Below are 18,723 nucleotides of genomic sequence, written 5' to 3' on the forward strand. Positions count from 1 at the left end.
GTATGCAACAATTAAAGGTTGCTAACTATTGCAGTAGAATGTTGCCAAGTTGATATAAAACTGAGTGAAAATAAAATATTAATATATGTGATGATTTGGCAAAGTTACAACTAGCTTGATAACCCCTTATTGGAGATGCTCTAATAGACTCATGCGGTTTTCACGATCTTGGATTTGAAGGGGGCATATTCACTTGGCAGCACGGGAAGTCAAAAAAAACTATAGTGAGAGAAAGACTGGACAAGTTCTTAGCAGATGAGGCATGGTGCCCTCTCTGGCCCAACATTGTGGTTCATCATCTACCAATATATAAATCAGACCATGCCTCTATTAGTTTGAAAGCCTGTAATTACTTTAAAAGATGAAAAAGGGATAAATTATTCCATTTTTAGGCACTGTGGGTATTAAAGGAAGAGTGCAAACTGGTGGTTAGTCAAACTTGGTTGGAAACAGCAGGGGAAGGGTTCAATTTAAAATAGAGGCATGTGCTTAAAGGTTAGCTTTATGGGCTTCAACAATATTTTGTGATATTACAGAAAAAATCAAGAAGAAAAAGATTAAAAACGGGTACAAGAACTACCAGCCGATGCAAATATACTATCAAAATGTAACGTTATTGCATCAAACCTTGATGAATTACACCGCTGGAAGAGTCCTACTGGGACGCTAAAGCTCGAGCTAATGAGTTACAAGATGGAGATAAAAACACTACATATTTTCATTGGAAAGCTAGTCAGTGAAAGTAGAAAAATAGCATAAATGGTCTGTTTAACAATAACAAAATTTGGAAAGATAAACAGGAAGACATGGTGCGAGTTATGGAAGAATATTTTCAAAACCTGTTTGCCACCGAATTTCAATCAAATTTGAAGCAGCAATGGAGGGTCTGAACACAGTTGGATCTGATGAAATGAATGACATTCTGAATATAAAACCAAGTAATGAAGAAATAACATAAGTGGTATTCCAAATGCTTCCTAACAAAGTGCCAGGACCTGACGGTATGCATGCACTATTTTTTTTAAAATTCTGGGATGTTGTAGGTTATGAGGTTATCGATTTCGTCAAGAACTGGTGGCAGGGCCTGGTCAATTTATCAGTGATTAATAAAACCTGTGTGGTACTAATTCCTCAATGCGATGATCCAAAACAAATGGCAAACTTCAGGCCTATAAGTTATTGTAATGTATTATATATAAAAAAAAATTGAAGTTGCTAGCGAATAAACTTAAACAATTTTTTGATATTATTATCTCTAAGAATCAAAGCGCCTTTGTTCCTCGGAGACTTATAATAGATAATCCTTTGATGGCTTTCAAAAAAATTCATATAATGAAGAAAAGAGGCGAAACGGAAGATGGATCAGTGGCGCTAAAATTGGATATGAGTAAGGCATATGATAGGGTGGAATGAGTTTTCTGGAAAGAGTGGTGTGTAGGATGGGTTTCGGAAATGATTGGGTGAGACGTGTTATAGACTGTCTATCAAGCACATCTTTCAATTCTAAAGTAAATGGGAAAATAACAGGTGATTTATCCCAACAAGAGGTCTCTGACAGGGAGACCCGATATCTCCGTATTTATTCTTGTTATATGCTAATGCATTTTCACACGTATTACTAAAGCTGCAGTTACGAAACAAATTCATGGTACGAGAATATGTAAAGGGGCACCTCGTGTATCTCACCTATATTTTGATGACGATAGTATATTGTTTGTAAAGGCAAATCTACAGGAATGCTCCAAGGTCGCTGATATTATCAGGAAGTACGAACGAGCATCTGGACATAAAGTTAATTTTAGAAAAACAGAAGTTGCCTACAACAAATGTGTCACTGTTGATCGAAGGAAATCAATAATGGATACTCTTGGAGTGAGGGAGGTTGATAAGCATAAAAAATATTTGGGTCTCCCAACAATTATAGGAAGATCAAAAAAATCAATATTTGCTTGCTTAAAGGAACGAATCTGGAAGAAGTTACGGTGTTGGAAAGAAAAAGTTTTATCATATCATGGTAAAGAAATTCTTATCGAAACAGTGGCACAAGCAATTCCTTCGTATATGATGAGCATATTTATTGATTCCTGACGGGTTAATTGATGAGATTCATGGGCCGTTGAACCGATTTTGGCGGGGGTCTGATGATACAGTTAGAAAATTTCATTGGGTGGAATGGGATTTCGTGACTTAAAGTGTTTTAATCAGGATTTACTTGTGAAACAATGTTGGCATCTCTATAATGTAAGTGATTCTCCGCTTGCACAATTTACTTAAAGCTAAATATTTTAAACACTTAGATGTGTTAGATGACAATCTCCCGATCCAAGATATTCGTGGAGAAGTATATGGGGGAAAAGTCATTACTAAAGGAAGGCCTGTTATGGCGGGCTGGGAATGGATTGAATATAAATTTATGGGAGAAGTCATGGATACTTGATAATAGGACTGTAATAACTCTATTTTTAAGGCACAGTAGTAACATGAATTTAAAGGCGTCATATTTCATTAATTTTAGCAGTGGAGAGTGGCTGGCTGATAAGGTACGCTCCACTTTTTCTCTAAGGGATAGTTCTTTGATTCTTGCTCTTCCATTATCATTATAGTGGCCTAGTGATAGACCATTTTGGTGGCCATCAAAGAATGGTGAATATACTGTAAAATCGGGTTACTTGTTGGCGATAACTGGACATTTAAATACAAGTGGTGATACTACGATTGAAACTCATGGACATATCTATAAGGGAATATGGAGGATGAATGTTTTGCCGAAATTAAGGCATTTCTTGTGGAAGTCTTGTGAGGGAAATCTAGCTGTAAAAGAAAAATTATTCCAACACATGTGGTAAATGACACTAGTTTTCCGATATGTAATGTTGAGATACAATTTGAATTACATTACCTTTTTGAATGTAAAGCTGCGCAAATATATGGCAACAGTGTGAGCTCTTAGATGTGCTAAGTGAGGCACCAACATCGTCGTTTGAGGACAAATGGTTATGGTGCATGGAAAAGTTAGCAGCAAATGAGATACAGATTATAGCGTCTATGATATGGGCTTTGATATAACCGAATATTTACTAAATATATGAGAATAATATTTAAGGAAGTCTTTTATTTATTCAATTGTCCAACCTTTACAAATGAGCTAGTGGCTCTATATTTATAAGAAGTCCTGATGGGGCTTTCTCTTTACAAATGTGCCTGTTGGGCCTTCATCTAAATACTATCTAATTATTACAATTAAGTCATCTTGGGATTTTATCTTGAGTCCTTGGTCCAACATTTGTCCTCCCTGAATTTTTCAATATCTTTAGATTTGAACTGATTTAATTCCTGGAAAGTGGGGTTAGAAATATTTGTAATAATTAAGGAAAAAAGGTAAGAAAAGAAAGTGTACATGTCATACTTGTCTAATTATTTTTTTGCCCCCCTTTTTTGGAATGTATATAACCATTTTTTTCAGGTTCATCGATTGGAGCTTTGGCCGTACGGATTCTTCTCTGCCTATCAAAAGTACCGCAGTGTTCGGAGGAGTTATCTTCTTCATTCTATCTTCACCGTCCCTGCAAGTCCTCTTCTAGTCTTGTTTTTTATTTCTTTTTAAAGTTGAAATTTTGTATACTTGCTCTTGTTCTTATAATATCCTAAATAACATCAAGATTACGAAGGATTGAGTAAGTTCTTCTTCTTCTATACGTACTATCTCCAATCGTGACCTTGGAAAGAGGCCTCTCGAGGAAGGCGATCAAGAATCCTCTTTGAATCTAAATGATTTGGAGATTCTGGATTTGGTTCAGTGTGCTTCTTTTGACGTCTTGGAGAAAGATGATTTTTTGAAGGAAATTCCTGATGGTCCACGTCCTTCACCTCCATTGAGCCCTCACACTTTAACGCTTGGAAACGAGATTGTAGAGGAAAGTTTTTATTTGGAAATGGAAGAGTTTTTGGATAAGCCGAGCCTCAACTATCTGAGTCACTATATAAATAAGGATCTTCCTTTGAGCAAGCTAAAGTCGTATGTCGATTTAGACAATGAATAACAATATCGTATTTCGACTATAAATGATCGTGTGTGGATGATGTCCGAATTCGGGATGTATGGTACCCCGTTGATTTTATTCCAGTTTGGGCTTCGGCTACCGATGCATCCCTTCCATTTGGTGATGTACGAGGCCATAGGATGTGGGGTTGGCCAGCTGGTGCCCAACTCCGTTGCCCAACTTAGTAAATTTGTTGCCTTGTGTTGTGACAAGAACAAGATTCCCTTGATAAAGTTATTTTTTTCTATATACGGGGTTCGTTATCACGAAGGACATGTTTACTTTGATACTCGTCATAGGAGAATGAAAATTGTGAGTGAGAGGTCTTCGAATTCGGGTTACCTTGCCAAGTGGCTATATGTCGGGGGCCCGAATTTAGAGTTTGTGAGACCGAGTAGGAAGATCATCCAGGGTATTATATATTATCTGAATAACTTGGAGAAGTGTGACACGAGTTATCAGGATGAATTCCATGGGTCGAGGTCGATATACACTCATTTACAATTAAAAGATCTTAGATTTTTGGAGATGCACGATTGTAAGGGGAATGCCTCTGATGGTTTATCTTTGTTTTATATTTATTTATATATTCTTTATTACCGTGTATTCGGTAGGATTTTTCTTTTCTCTTTCTCTCATTTTTTTATGAGTTATCTGACAGATTAATCAACTTTTTTTATCATTCTCCTTTTTACAGTGGCTGGAGCTTCATTAAAGAAAATTTTAAATAGCGGTATTCAAGAAGAGATGGATAAGGCGATGATGCTTCTTGTGCAGCGATCATCGAAGGGGGCTGTTGATGTAGTTAAACCTGGTTCGTCGAAGGTCGGGCACCCTGTCTCGATAGAGCTTCTGGATGAGCAGGGGAATAAAGTAGCGAAAGATCAGGATAAGGTTGTGTTAGATGTTGAGCCTGTCGGTACCAATTCTCACAAAAGGCATCATCGTGAGGTGGACGGAGATGATGCTGGTGGAGTTGATGCAGTATTTGGTGAGGTGAACAAAACTTTGACACTAGTCGGAAATCATGCCTTAATGGCTAACATTGTCGACCCCAAGGCTCGGAGAGAAGCTGTTCGGGTCGAGATTCAACTGATAAAAAGTTGGATCGGTGGGTCAACTGTGCCTCTAAGAGCTCTTAAAATCTTTCACCTCCCTTAGGATGCCGTGACTTATGATGGTCGTGATTAAATCGTTGATAGATGTAAAAGGCGAGCTGGTCGGGTAAGATAGTTTTCCTTTTATTCATTTATTTATCATGTATCGTCCGTTTTCATTGTGTTTGTTGTCTTTGTTGGTGTTTGTTCCCTAGAGACGACAATATGATGTTTTAGTTTAAAATATTTGGATTATTAATATTTATATTCTATTGATTATTTCTTTTATAATTTATTAATTCTTAATTTACTGTGATATAATTGTTAGATGAATAAATGTCCTTAAAATATAATATACAATTCTATATCTCTAAGTACATGACTTAGGAATGAGATTATGAGAATAGTATCAATATCCCTAAAGGTCCCTAGTCGAGTATTATTATAGGGGACAATAATAATGCATTAAGACTAGTATGTTTGTTGATTGATGATCACATCTCATTGATCATAGGTATTGTGATACTAAAGTCAAAACACAGGCACGTGTATGAGAAACAAGGTGTTGGATTGGCCCGCTGTGAGATACTACATGTTTATAGCGTCAAAAGTTATTCTCACAGTAATAATGATGTAATGCTCCTTAGACATGAAGTTATTATATTTCTATACGAGAATAAATTTACTTTAATTCCATTAAAAGTTATTCTTGACCGAGTAATGATAAACGTGGACATTTGGTATATTATGAATCGTATGAGAAATATGAATGATCTAGATGGGATTTAACCCTCCTATTTTAGTAGTGATATTATTGGTCTCTTGTGTGAGCTAGACTATGAAATTTGTGGCCGCGCTCAAATATTGATTTGATATGATAGTCTATTCATTGATCAATGAAACTTGGATTAAACTATGATGAAGATGACACATTACATGCCTCTAGTTTAATCTATAATATTTGGTTAAAGGGATTATATTATATTGTACATTATCATGAAAATTTTAATCGAATCACTGATTTAATTATTATTATTTGAGGAGCAATGATGTATTACCAGATGCCGCTCATTGTTTATAATTTTAATATGAGGTATTAAAATTATTGCCAAGGTAATAATAACCTACATGGTCACACACAAAGAACGCTTGAAGGAGAAATAATTTAAACTAAAAAAGTAATTTGTTTTATTTATGATATTAATTAATTGTGACTTAATTAATAAAATAAATAAATAAGAAAAAAATACTTAAACTAATTCTGAAATAAGTTATTAATTAAGCAAGTGTGACTTAATTAAATAATAAATTAGGATTTCAGATTAGTATTAGTTATAATGAGATTATAATTAGAAAACTTATTCTTCTCTCTATATAAACTCTTTGAGGGCTGATTTATATAATAGTATACTTGATTTACAAGACCTAGTCGTCCAAGGAGAAAGAGGAAGAGAAGTAGAGATGAAGTTTTCGGGTGCTAGTACACACCAATCCTTCAAGAAAAGCGTCCGTGTGGATACCGTAGAGCGTAGATTGCGAGAGCGGGATAGGTGGTGATTCAACAAGATTTGGAACTCCATTAATCCTCCATTAATGAACTCTTAGAGCTTCTTTAATGTAAAGATTCTTACTACGAATTAAATATATATTTTCGCATGAATCATGCGTAGAGTTTCGATTTTATTCTGGTTTTAATTTAATTTTACATCGTATCTTTTGCGTTTATTTGCTCGAAACCCTTCAATGGCATCAGAGCTACTTGCGAAAGTGTTTAGTTTGTATAGGTATTTAACCGTATTTGATATACAATTATGTACGTGATTTGCCATGTTTTGATATTGATATAATATGTTTGTATATGTATAGTTTGAATATACGATATTCATGTGAGTTGTATAATCATATGATGATTATATAATATGTATGTATACTGATATATACATAATTTATATTTGTTCTTATTATAAGAATCATGTTAGATACGGATTCTGAATCAGATGTTGCAGATTCTATGAAATCTGGGTCTGGTGTCCAATTTTTACAAACGAATACCCATTCAATAGGGAATCAAGCGTCTGAACAAAACAGATAGCCAATGTTATCATCGACTCATCTGTAAGGCGTTTGATGTCGTTTACTGCCTGTAAACAACGATTTAATATTTTCAGAATTTGATTCTAATTTTCTGATTTTTTCCAAATTTTGTTTTTATGATTCGATCATGATGGGTAGATATGTTAAGATCGGACTATGTGTTCTAACATATTCTTACGTATTAATTGGGCATGGTGGATGGTTATGGCTTATGATCTTAGGTTAATAATGTTGGTTTTTAAATACGGCTTGCATGTCGTATGATCTTGTAATTATAAATCTCGAATGTAACTCGAGTTCTTCTTGTAAGTTCATTAGATTAGTTTTTATATTTCATTCTTGTAATGTACATGAAGACATGAAGACTTAAAGATCAAGAAAGGACAATTTCATGGAGGTCATTCAAGGAAGCAATACAAGAAAAAGACAACTCAAGAAAGAAGATATGTTATAGTTAGATTATTTTATTTTTCACCTTAGATTGACCTGGATCTTTGTCATTAGCTTGATGAAGATCACATAGGATGAAGCCATAACCAACCACATTTAATTTATTGCACTTTAGATATATATGCTCATATGATGAATGTATGTGTAGAGTAGTTTAATGATGCATGCTTAATTAGATTAAAGATATATGTATTAGATACGACACTCATACCATGCTTGCTAAACAAGATAAAATCTGTAACAATTCAAGATTTTAAATTGAACAAACGATTAGAAGATTCTCGAGTTTATGAAACATGGAATAAAATACTAATCTTCTTTATTTCCGACATGGGGCGATTTTGTCAAAAGCGAGTTCATTGAACTTGTAAGGTTGTGGGTTTTAAGCGAGACCGTTGTGACTCCCTCGCTACCTGGAAATCAAAACATTGAATATTATTGATTTGAAGTTTTTTATTCAAGAAAAAATTGGGAATCTCTTAATGATGGGATCATGATCGTTTTAAAATTAATAAAACCCTAAAATTAAGATTAAGTTGATCAAATGCCTTCCAATGAGTCCAATGTGTTAACCCCAAGATCGATAAGGTGTGGGTTCGCCAAAGCAAAGTACTCTCATCTATCGTGGGAGATGTGTTGAAGTGTATTGATACTTTTTGACTATTGGGTTTGACTTAACTAAGTTACCACAATAGGATTGTGAACTTAAAGGCATAGAGTTTGGCAAGATTTATTATATAAATATGAACAAATATTGTTTCACCCAGCTATACAAGAGTTATATAGTTTTTATAATTGACAAATGTTGTCTACCTAAATAATCATGTTTTAGGAGAAAAGCTAAAGTTGACCTAACGCATGGTGAAATATGGATCTTGGCTCACTAGAAAGGATATAGAAGATATTCTTTCTGAATTAATAGTTAGGGATATTGATTTGATAAAAATAGTGGGATATATATATTGTGAATATATAGGAATAATCACTTGAACATAATTTAATGATCATATGTAGACTAGTTTATTTTATGCACTTTAATATTGTAGATATCAAATGACAAAAAACATAAATAACTTCTCTATGTAATAGTCCTTGAGAAAGACAAGCTGGCAATAAATAATTTCCTCAATCAACATGGGAACTTGAGGATTGCCCTCAGGTTCACGGATGTCACTCAAACCCCTCCCTTATTTCTTCTAGATGAGAATAAACATGTGTTGAACAAAATGCTTACCAGAAACAAATTGATTATGCAACTCATGTTTCATGTCTCATGCTTGTAATTATGAGTGTTGAGATTTAGAAGCAACAAGAACATAGTGATGCTTATGATGTGATTGAGCGCCTTCAAAGGATGTTCGAAGTATAGGCTCATCAGAAAGATTTGACAATAATAAGGAACTGTACTTTTGCATTAATGGGAGAATGATATCCGATTGGACCACATGTTCTAAAGATGATATGTATACATATCTTGATATTTTGGGTTTTAAGAATGTTCTAGAGACTCAGTTTGATTTGATCAAACAATCTTTGAACAAATTATATTCTCGGTTTGTTAAGAACAACAAGAATGAGATAGACAAAACACTCGCTGAGTTGTTAGGCATGTTTAAAATTGCTGAAAATAACACGGTAAAGATATGAACTACGCCCATATTGATGGTGTACACATGGAATGCAAATGGGAAAGAAAAGTGGACATGTGAGGTTAATATTTGATTTTATTCCGTGTCAAACCAAATTCCAATCCCAAGGGGGCTTTTGAAGCCTATTAGTGGTGTTGCTAAAGAAGACAATTGTCACTTCTATGGTAATAACCAGATTATTGGAAGTTTAATTGTCAAGATTATTTGGAAGATCTGAAGAAGAAGACCAGCAATGGTCAAGCTTCAGGTATCAGGTTAGAATTGAGGCAAAAGGTTTTGCTCTAGTTGGAGGAACTCGATACCTAATTTTGATCATAAGGCGAGATTGACAACTTGATAAATTGTTATTACGTGTCTGTCTTTAGCGGATACATTTTATCAATTTCTTGTCAGGACAAGAAAGGTTTTCATTTTAATTAAATAAACAATAGTTGTTTATTCAATTTTAATGATAAAGCTTATAATGTTGCACAATTAGTTAACAATTTTTTTTTAAGATGACTCAAATCAAACATTACCTCTAGCATTGTTGTTAAACCATATTAATGAGAAACGCTTTTTTGAGTTACATACAGATGGATACTTGGATAAGTTTGATTTTGATCATACAAAAGATGCGAACTTTATCTCATTGGCAAAATGACTAAAGCTTCTTTTACCTGATCAGGTGAAAGGGCCGCCGAACGATTATGAGTTATATATAATGATGTATGTGGTTGAATGCGTATGATGGAAATGGGTGGCTTATACTACTTCATAACATTTATTGATGATTTCAGTAGATATGGATATGTGGTTCTTATCAAGAACAAATTCGATTCTTTTGAAATGTTCAAAGAATATAAGGACGGAGTAGAAAAGCAAACAGGGGAAAGTATAAAAGTTTTACGATCAGATCGTGGAGGAGAATAATTAAGCCTCAAATTCAAGAGTTTCTTGAAAAAGTATGATATTGTATGACAAAATACTCCTTCTGGAATACCACAATGGAATAGAGATTTTGAGAGGAGAAATCGTAGTTTGTTGGACATAATGTGATCGATGATGAGTCAAGCGGATCTTTCAATCAACTTCTGAGGTTATGCTCTAGAAACGACTACGTATACACTTAACCGAGTTCTGAAAAAAGCGGTTCAAAAGACTCCATATGAGATATGGACTGAGAAACGTCATAGCATGTCATTTATGAAAATTTAGGGACGTGAAGCGTTTGTGAAACGTTTAGTCTCTGACAAGCTTGTACGAAAGTTAGATAAATGCTATTTTATGGGATACCCAAGTGAGACTAAAGGGTATAGTTTTTATAATCCTTCCGAGAACAAAGTGTTTTTTGCTCGGACCACTATATTTATTGAGGGAGAACTACTTTCTAAGAAAATCAATGGGATGATAATACATCTCGATGAAGATTGAGAACCATATGCTAACATTGAACCAGAGTTGGAACGAGATCAGGATGTACATCAAAATGTTGAAAGTAATCATGTTCAGGAAACACAGGTTGTTCATAGATCTAGTTGAATTCACCATGAGCCTGGGAGATATTATGAATTTCTCTTGACTCAAGATGGTGATGTGATGCTTACGGATAATGATGAGTCTCTCACCTACCAAGATGCTATGAATAGTCCAGACTTTGAGAGATGGTTGGAGGCCATGAAATCCGAGATGGAATCCATGTATCAAAATAAAGTATCGACTTTAGTTGATCCACTCGAAGGGGTAAAACCTATAGGATGCAAGTGGGTTTTCAAGAAGAAAACTGATATAGATGGTAAAGTACAGACCTATAAGGTGTAAAGTGGCAAAAGTTTTCAAAAACAAATTCATGGTATAGACTATGATGAGATCTTTTCACCAGTTGATATGGTCAAGTCCATCAGGATTTTGCTAGCAATACTTGCTTACTTTGACTATGAGATTTGGAAAATGGATGTCAAAACCGCTTTCTTATATGGGAGCCTTGAAGAGGATGTATATATGATACAACCTGAGGGTTTTGTCGATCCAAAGTTTGCTAAGATAATATGTAAGTTGTTTTTATCTATTTATAGATTGAAGCAAGCCTCAAGGAGATGGATATTCATTTTGAAGAAATAGTCAAAGAATTTGGCTTTATTCAAAACAAAGATCAACTATGTATTTGTTAGAAGGTTAGTGAGAGCCATATGACATTCCTAGTATTATATGTAAATGACATATAAAAAATAAAGAATGATATACCTTCTCTACAGGTTGTTAAGACTTGGTTGAGAAATAGTTTCTCGATGAGAGACTTAGGCGATGCTACCTATATATATTAGGGATCAATATCTATAGAGATAGATTAAAGAGATTAATTGACCAAGTCGAGTACATACATTAATAAAGTATTATATCATTTTAGGATGCAGGAGACAAAGAAAGGATATATTTCGATGTCTCATGTGATAGTGATCTCAAAAGATAATTGGCCCCTAAATCATTAAATGAAAAGGGCCGTTTGAGAAAGTTCCATATGCTTCAACAATTGGATCTATTATGTGTAAAATGATATGTATTTATCTTGATGTTTCGTATGCTTTGAGCATGACGTGTAGATACCAGTCTAATTCAGGTGAGGGTGACTGGATAGTTTTTAAGAATATTCTTAAGTACTTAAAGAGGACTAAAGATTTATTTTTGGTGTATGAAGAAGATTGGGAACTAGTTGTAAGAGTTACACTGATGCTTTTGGACATACAAGGATGATTATGTATTTATGTCTATTTTATGTTTTGTCTAAATATAAGTGATGTTAGGTGGAATAGTTAACATCAAAAATATCGATGATTTTATAATGGAAGCCGAATATATTGATGCTTTCAAAACAGTCAATGAGACTGTTTACGCATGTCCTTAGGCGATATCATCTTATTAATGAGATTAATGATCAATGAGATATAAATATAAAGTGCATAGTAATGAATTTAAATTAAATAAGTAATTTTTTTATAATATTAATTAAGTATTAATTAATTAATTAATTAAATTAAATTGAAAAATTACTTAAACTAATTCTGAAATAAGTTATTAGTTAAAAGTGTGACTCAATTAACTAATAAATTGGGATTTCGCATAAGTATTAATTATGATTAGATTATAATTAGAGAACTCATTCTTCTCTCTATATAAACTTTTTGAGGGCTGATTTATATAATAGTATACTTTGTTTACAAAACCCTAGCCGTCCAAGGAGAAAGAGGAAGAGAAGTAGAGATGGAGTTTTCGGGTGCTAGTACACATCAATCCTTCAAGAAAAGCGTTCGTGTGGATACCATAGAGCGTAGAGCGCGAGAGCGGGATACGTGGTGATTCAACAAGGTATGGAACTCCATTAATACTCCATTAATATACACTTAAAGGTTCTTAAAGGTAAATATTCTTATTACGAATTAAATTCTATTTTCGCATGGATCCTGTGTAGGGTTTCGATTTTATTCTGGTTTTAATTTAATGTTACAATGTTTCTGTTGCGTTAATGTGCTCAAAACCCTTTAGTCTTAACTTTTATTCATTCTTTCTTTTCTTTTTTCTTTTTTTATCTACATATTTCCAGGTTTTTTGACAGTTTCTTGCCGATTTTATTTACATCTTGGAGGAGTTTAAAGTAGATGTTGGTGGCGAGGCTCGACCCCAACTGGAGTCTGAGGTTTCCACCCTTAAGAAGGATAAGAAGAATTAAATGTGAGCTATGCCGAGGCTGAGAGGTGCGCGGGTGAGCTGGCGAATAAGAACACCGCATTATCGAAGCGAGTTGGGAGATGGAAGTTACCGAGCAGTCATTTGTTAACAAAGTGAAAGAACTCGAAACCAGGCTTCGAGAGGTGGAGAAGGAGCGTGATGATGATACGACCAAGAGCGAAGATTTGGAACGCCAACTTGATGAAGTTAATGGGTCTTATAAATTGATCGTTGAAGAGAATGAACAGTTGAAGTTGGAGGTACAAAAGGGGTTGGAGGATATCACGGTGGCGTTAAGTGATGGTTATGGTCAATGCGTTCATCGGATGGCGGTTGCAGGCTTCAATTTAGAGGGACACTCTTTTAAGGACTACATCCATAATTTCGCAGCCTCGCAGGGTGGTGATCAGGCTGGTGACGAAGTTCCTTGAAGGGGGAATTCCCCGTTGCTGATGTAACTAGTTTTTTGATACATTTCCAGTTTAGTTGCTTTTTTGAAGACTTTAACTTTGTTGTGATTTGGTTTGCACTTTTAATGGATTGAAATGCTAGTGTTTTCTATTTTGATTCAACCCTTGGTTTTTAAATTTGAATGTTCGATGTAAAAAGTTATGGTTTTAAGTCAATTTCCTTGTCTCACATCGACGTGTAGAGTTTTGGGGGCTTTTACTTTAGATGTTTGATATAGTGCGTTTTGTAGATGATCCTTTTGTTTAAATTAACTTGTAATGAATTCGAGAGCCATTTTAATATTCTTCGCTTAATGATTTTGCTGGGAAATAGTGGTGCTCTTCTAACCTTATCGTCGGGGATTGTGCTTTCAGGCTAGTAAATTTAGCTACTTGTGCATATCTTTTTTTTAGGTTTGTACTGGTTCCCCGTGGGACTATCGTATTTCATTTTGACTTAGAACATGTATTGTTATGGTGTATGGTTTTTCCTATGACTTGTTTAACTCTGCAAGCTATAGAAATGGTGGGGGACGATGTTTTATATCTAAATTTGTTTCTTGGTTTTGATTAGGCGATGTCTTCTTGTTGTTTCATCGTACACCGGAGAAATGACACATATTGGTGTATGGTTTTTCCTATGACTTGTTTAACTCTGCAAGCTATAGAATGGTGGGGGACGATGTTTTATATCTAAATTTGTTTCTTGGTTTTGATTAGGCGATGTCTTCTTGTTGTTTCATCGTACACCGGAGAAATGACACATATTGAAGCTTACTTTTGAATAACTTAAAAGGGCATCGATGGGGGCCTCATAATGACCCTCATTACATCAATAATATATTTTAAAGTGATAGGTAACATTTTACAACTTCAAATAAACTTAATAAGCGGAACTACTGTAGAATTTATTGAGGTGAATGTCATTCCATGCATTTTTGATTGGTCGACCATTGAGATGTGCCAGCTCATATATAGCCGAACTTACAACCTTTGTTATCTTGTATGGGCCATCCCACGAGGGCTTGAGCTTCCCTGTTATTGTTGGTTGCGAGACTGCAGTTTCCCGAATTACGGGGTCATTGGTCTTGAGTGCTTTGGACTTCACTTTCTTCTTGACATAATTGGTAGTTTTTTCTTGATGTTCTTTCATCCGAAGTTTTGAATCTTCCCTGGCCTCTTTGAGTAAATTGTTGTGAAATTTGAGGTCTTCGATAGATAGGGCAGGATCGAAGGCTTCGACCCTTAGGAAGATTAAGCATACTTCGACAGGGAGGACGGCGTCGACGCCGTATGCCATTCGAAAGGGAGTCTCACCTGTCGCACTACGAGGAGTTGTCTTATAGGACCATAACATATTTGGGAGCTCGTCTATCCAACAATGCAGAACCTTTTCAATGCGTTTTTTAGCCCTTGAAGAATTGTTCTGTTGTATACTTCAACTAGGTTGTTGGCCTGGGGTAGGCCACATAAGCCTTGATGTGTTGAATTTTAAGTTTCTCCAATGCTTTCTCAAATTTTGCTCCAACAAACTAGGTCCCATTATCAGACACGAGGACCTAGGGATTCAAAATCGGAACACCACGTGTTCTATGAAGAATTCTATCATTTCCTTTTCTCTGAACTTTGCTAGGGGCTTTGCTTCTATCCATTTTGTTGTGTAATAAATGGCGCCACGATGTACTGGCATTGGATCTTGGATTTTGGAAACGGTCCCACAATGTCGATTCCCTACTGAACGAAGGGGCATGGGGCAAGAACCGAGTTCAGTTTTGTCAAGGGTTGAAGGCGATTTTTTCCGTGAATCTGGCATGCCTTACACTGCTTGATGTATTCCTCATAGTCTAGTCGCATGGTTGGCCAGAATAGACCCTGTCACATGATCTTGAATGCTAGGTTTTCACCTTCAAGACGTTCCCAACAAATTCCTGTGTGAACCTCGATGATTGCCAATTGGGCTTTGCCTGTGCCAATACATTAAATTAAGGGTTCATTCAATGCCCGACAAAAAAAATTTGTTTCCTCTATACAATAATTTCTTGCCTTGAACATTATAGATCATGTGTTGTCTTTTGACTCTGGTAGTTTATTATCCAGGATGTACTCCATGAAGGTTTTCTCCAGTCTGAGTGACTCTGAATTTCGCTTATCGATTCTATGTCTATCAAAGGTAATGGGATTTCCTCGACTTATATTGGGTTGGGGTTGCTTAGAAGCTCTGAAGAGGCGAGTTTCGACAGGGAGTCGATCCATTGGTTCTCAGCTCTATCAATATTCGATATCTTCCGGTAGGAGAAATTCTGTAGCAAATCTTGGGCCCGGGCGAAGTATAATGCCATCTTATCGTTATGGGTCTTGAATTCTCCATTTACCTTCTTAGAAACTAGCTGAGAATTGCAAAATATATCTATGATTTTTGCTTCGAGTTCTACTTCTAGTTTCAAGCCCGCAATGAGCGCCTCATATTCTGCCACATTGTTTGTGACTTGAAATTTGAACTTAAGAGCCTGTTGAACCTTAAATCCTTCGGGACTGATCAAAATTATACATGCTCCGCCCGCGCTAGCTGTTGACGAGCCATCGACGAGTGGTAACCATGCCCTCGAATGATCATTATCGGGGGTCGATTGCTTGCTGTCAAACTGGCATTATGCAACAAATTATGACAGTTCTTATGCTTTAATCGATGTCCGTGGTTTTTACTCGATCAAAAATCAAATAAGCTCGATAGTCTCTGCAGCGAGGCTACCACTCACATCAGGTTTGTGCAAGATCCGCTTGAGCGACTGATTTGTTAAGACGTAAATCTCCTGTGCTCGGAATTAGGAGAGTTTTCGACTTGCAATGATTAAGACATACACGAGTTTCTCCAGTTGTGGGTACCTAGTCTCGATGTTGCGCAATTCGTGGCTTATGTAGTACACAAGAGCTTCTTTGTCGTCTGTTAGTCGCACCAGGACAACTGCTACAGTTTTATCGGTGGCCGATAGGTAGACCCTCAAAGGCTCACTCTGTTGAGGCCTCGTGAGGATTGGAGGATTAATGAGAAATGACTTTAGTTCCGCGAAACTATTTTGGCAGTCGTTTCACTCGAACTTCAATGACTTGGGTGCTTGCTTTATTATTGAGAAGAAGGGAAGACACCTCTTTGGTGACTGGGGAATGAAACGTGTCAAGGCAGTGATGCATCATGTCAGTCGTTGCACATCTTTTACAGATTTTGGGTCCTCCATTTCCAGGATTGCATTTGTTTGAGCCGGGTCGACCTCTATTCCCCGCTGGGTGACGAGGAACCTCGAGACTTTTCCTGCGGTGAGGCCGAAGGAACACTTGGCCGAATTTAAGCCCATGTTGTGTGCTCTCGCATTTTCTAAGGTTTCACGGAGGTCTCCCGCGTGGTCTGAAGCTTTTATCGACTTGGAAATCATATCATCAACAGAGATCAACATGTTTATTCCTATCCTGGCTCCGAAAACTGTATCCATGGTTTATTGGAATGTGGCACCGACATTGATGAGACCAAAAGGCATGACACGAAAGCCGAAAACATCTTGATGTGTGATGAAGGCCGTTTGTTCCGAATCCTGATTATCCATTTTTATCTGATTGTACCCCGAGAAAGCATCCAAGAAAGATAAGAGTTCATTGCCTGATATAGCGTCGATGAGTTGATTGATATTTGAAAGAGGATAGAAGTCCTTCAGACATGCTCAATTGACATCAGAATAGTCGATTCATATTCACCACTTGTCGTTGCTTTTCTTGACCAAAACGACATTGGAAATCCACGTAGGGAACTTGACAAGTGCGATGAATCTTGCTGCGAGGAGCCTGTCAAGCTCTAGATCGATTGCTGACTTTTTTTCTTCAGAGAATATGCGACACTTCTGCCTTATAGGGGTTAGGTTTTAACTAATATGTAGCGAGTGTTGAGCTACAGTATCGGGGATACCCGACACATCTTTGGGGTCCAAGCGAAAATGTATGTGAACTCGCGGATGAGACTCGTTATTTCGAGTTTAAAAGAATCTGTCAAATTTTTGTCTAAGCGAGTTCTCTTATCGGGGACTCCTTCCATGACCTCAATTTCCTCCATTTCCTTGATCGGAGAGCATAAGTTACTTACAGGGTTGTTGATCATTTCTCTGAGGTTGATGTCGAGGATTTGTTTGACTTCCATTTCATTAGATTGCTTGGCTCTCATGGAGACTATTGTTAAGTAGCATTGGCGATCAACGACATGATCTCCAATAACTTCCTCGACCCCAAATTATGTGGGAAATTTCATTTTTAAGTGTATGATCGATGTGATTGCTCTTAAGGCGGTTATTGTTGTCCTGCTTAGGATGGCGTAAAAGCTGGATGAGGCGTCACCATGTGGAATTTTACTACCTTTCAAATCTGACATAGAGGAGAACCGAATAATACTGACATGTCGATGGTACCTACCACATGAACCTCATTGTCGGTGAACCCGTACAGTGGGGTGTGAGAGTTTTCAAGTTTGCGATCCCCGATATCCATGCGAGCAAAGGTGTGATGGTATAAAATGTCTACAGATCTTCCATTATCGACAAGCATCATCTTGACGGTATTAGTCCCCACTCGAGTGGTTATTACAAGAGCATCCTGATGACACTCAATGAGGCCTAGGTAATAGTCATCATCAGAAAATGATATAACCAGGGAAGGGTTCGCACGGGGGAGTTTCGTCGGAGAAGGGTTGATATTGAGCACTTCGCGAACATATATTTTATGGGAGTTATCGGACGCACCCCCAGCCGCTATACCTCCAAATATTACATCGATGACCCTATCTTCGTCATATCTCCGATCTTGGCGATGCGTGCCTCCATGCTCAATATAATGGACTAATTTCCCATGATGAATTTTTCCTTCGATTAGATTGCTTAGTTGGAAGCATTGTTCAGTCGTATGGCATGTATCTTCATGGTAGTCACGGTACCCTGAGCTCGGAGGGCGGCCGAGTTTCATCGACCACAGTGGGCGGTAGTCTGGATCTGTTTTTAGCATGACTAAGATTGTTGATCTGTCAGCATTAAGTTTGGTAAATTATTTTTCTGGACGGGGGCGGGGTTGCTAGTCCCTCTATTTTTTGACCCTCGCAGGGTAATCGATTGCTCTACTTTTCGGGGATCGACGACTTTCATGTCGTCTTTCCCTATGTGGAGACCTTGGGTTGTAACTGTGATGACGCTCGCATCTCGGGGTGCGTCGGGGC

The 18,723-nt window shown here is 36.6% G+C and overlaps 2 protein-coding genes across 2 annotated transcripts; both read right to left on the reverse strand.

Annotated features, from left to right (window-relative positions):
• Nucleotides 1-14,364: 14,364 nt before the first annotated feature.
• LOC141684910 (uncharacterized) lies at nt 14,365-14,838 on the reverse strand. The gene has a single exon (XM_074490046.1). The coding sequence runs from the start codon at nt 14,836-14,838 to the stop codon at nt 14,365-14,367; it is 474 nt and encodes a 157-aa protein (XP_074346147.1).
• Nucleotides 14,839-17,876: 3,038 nt separating this feature from the next.
• Nucleotides 17,877-18,515, reverse strand: LOC141684911 (uncharacterized). Its single transcript, XM_074490047.1, has one exon. The coding sequence runs from the start codon at nt 18,513-18,515 to the stop codon at nt 17,877-17,879; it is 639 nt and encodes a 212-aa protein (XP_074346148.1).
• Nucleotides 18,516-18,723: the final 208 nt, after the last annotated feature.

This window comes from Apium graveolens, chromosome 9 (genome assembly GCF_009905375.1).
Source record: "Apium graveolens cultivar Ventura chromosome 9, ASM990537v1, whole genome shotgun sequence".
Lineage (NCBI taxonomy): Eukaryota > Viridiplantae > Streptophyta > Magnoliopsida > Apiales > Apiaceae > Apium > Apium graveolens.

Coding starts and splice junctions, on each gene's coding strand:
- LOC141684910 (XM_074490046.1), bottom strand. CDS start 14,838: ATGTTATGGTCCTATAAGACAACTCCTCGTAGTGCGACAGGTGAGACT.
- LOC141684911 (XM_074490047.1), bottom strand. CDS start 18,515: ATGCTAAAAACAGATCCAGACTACCGCCCACTGTGGTCGATGAAACTC.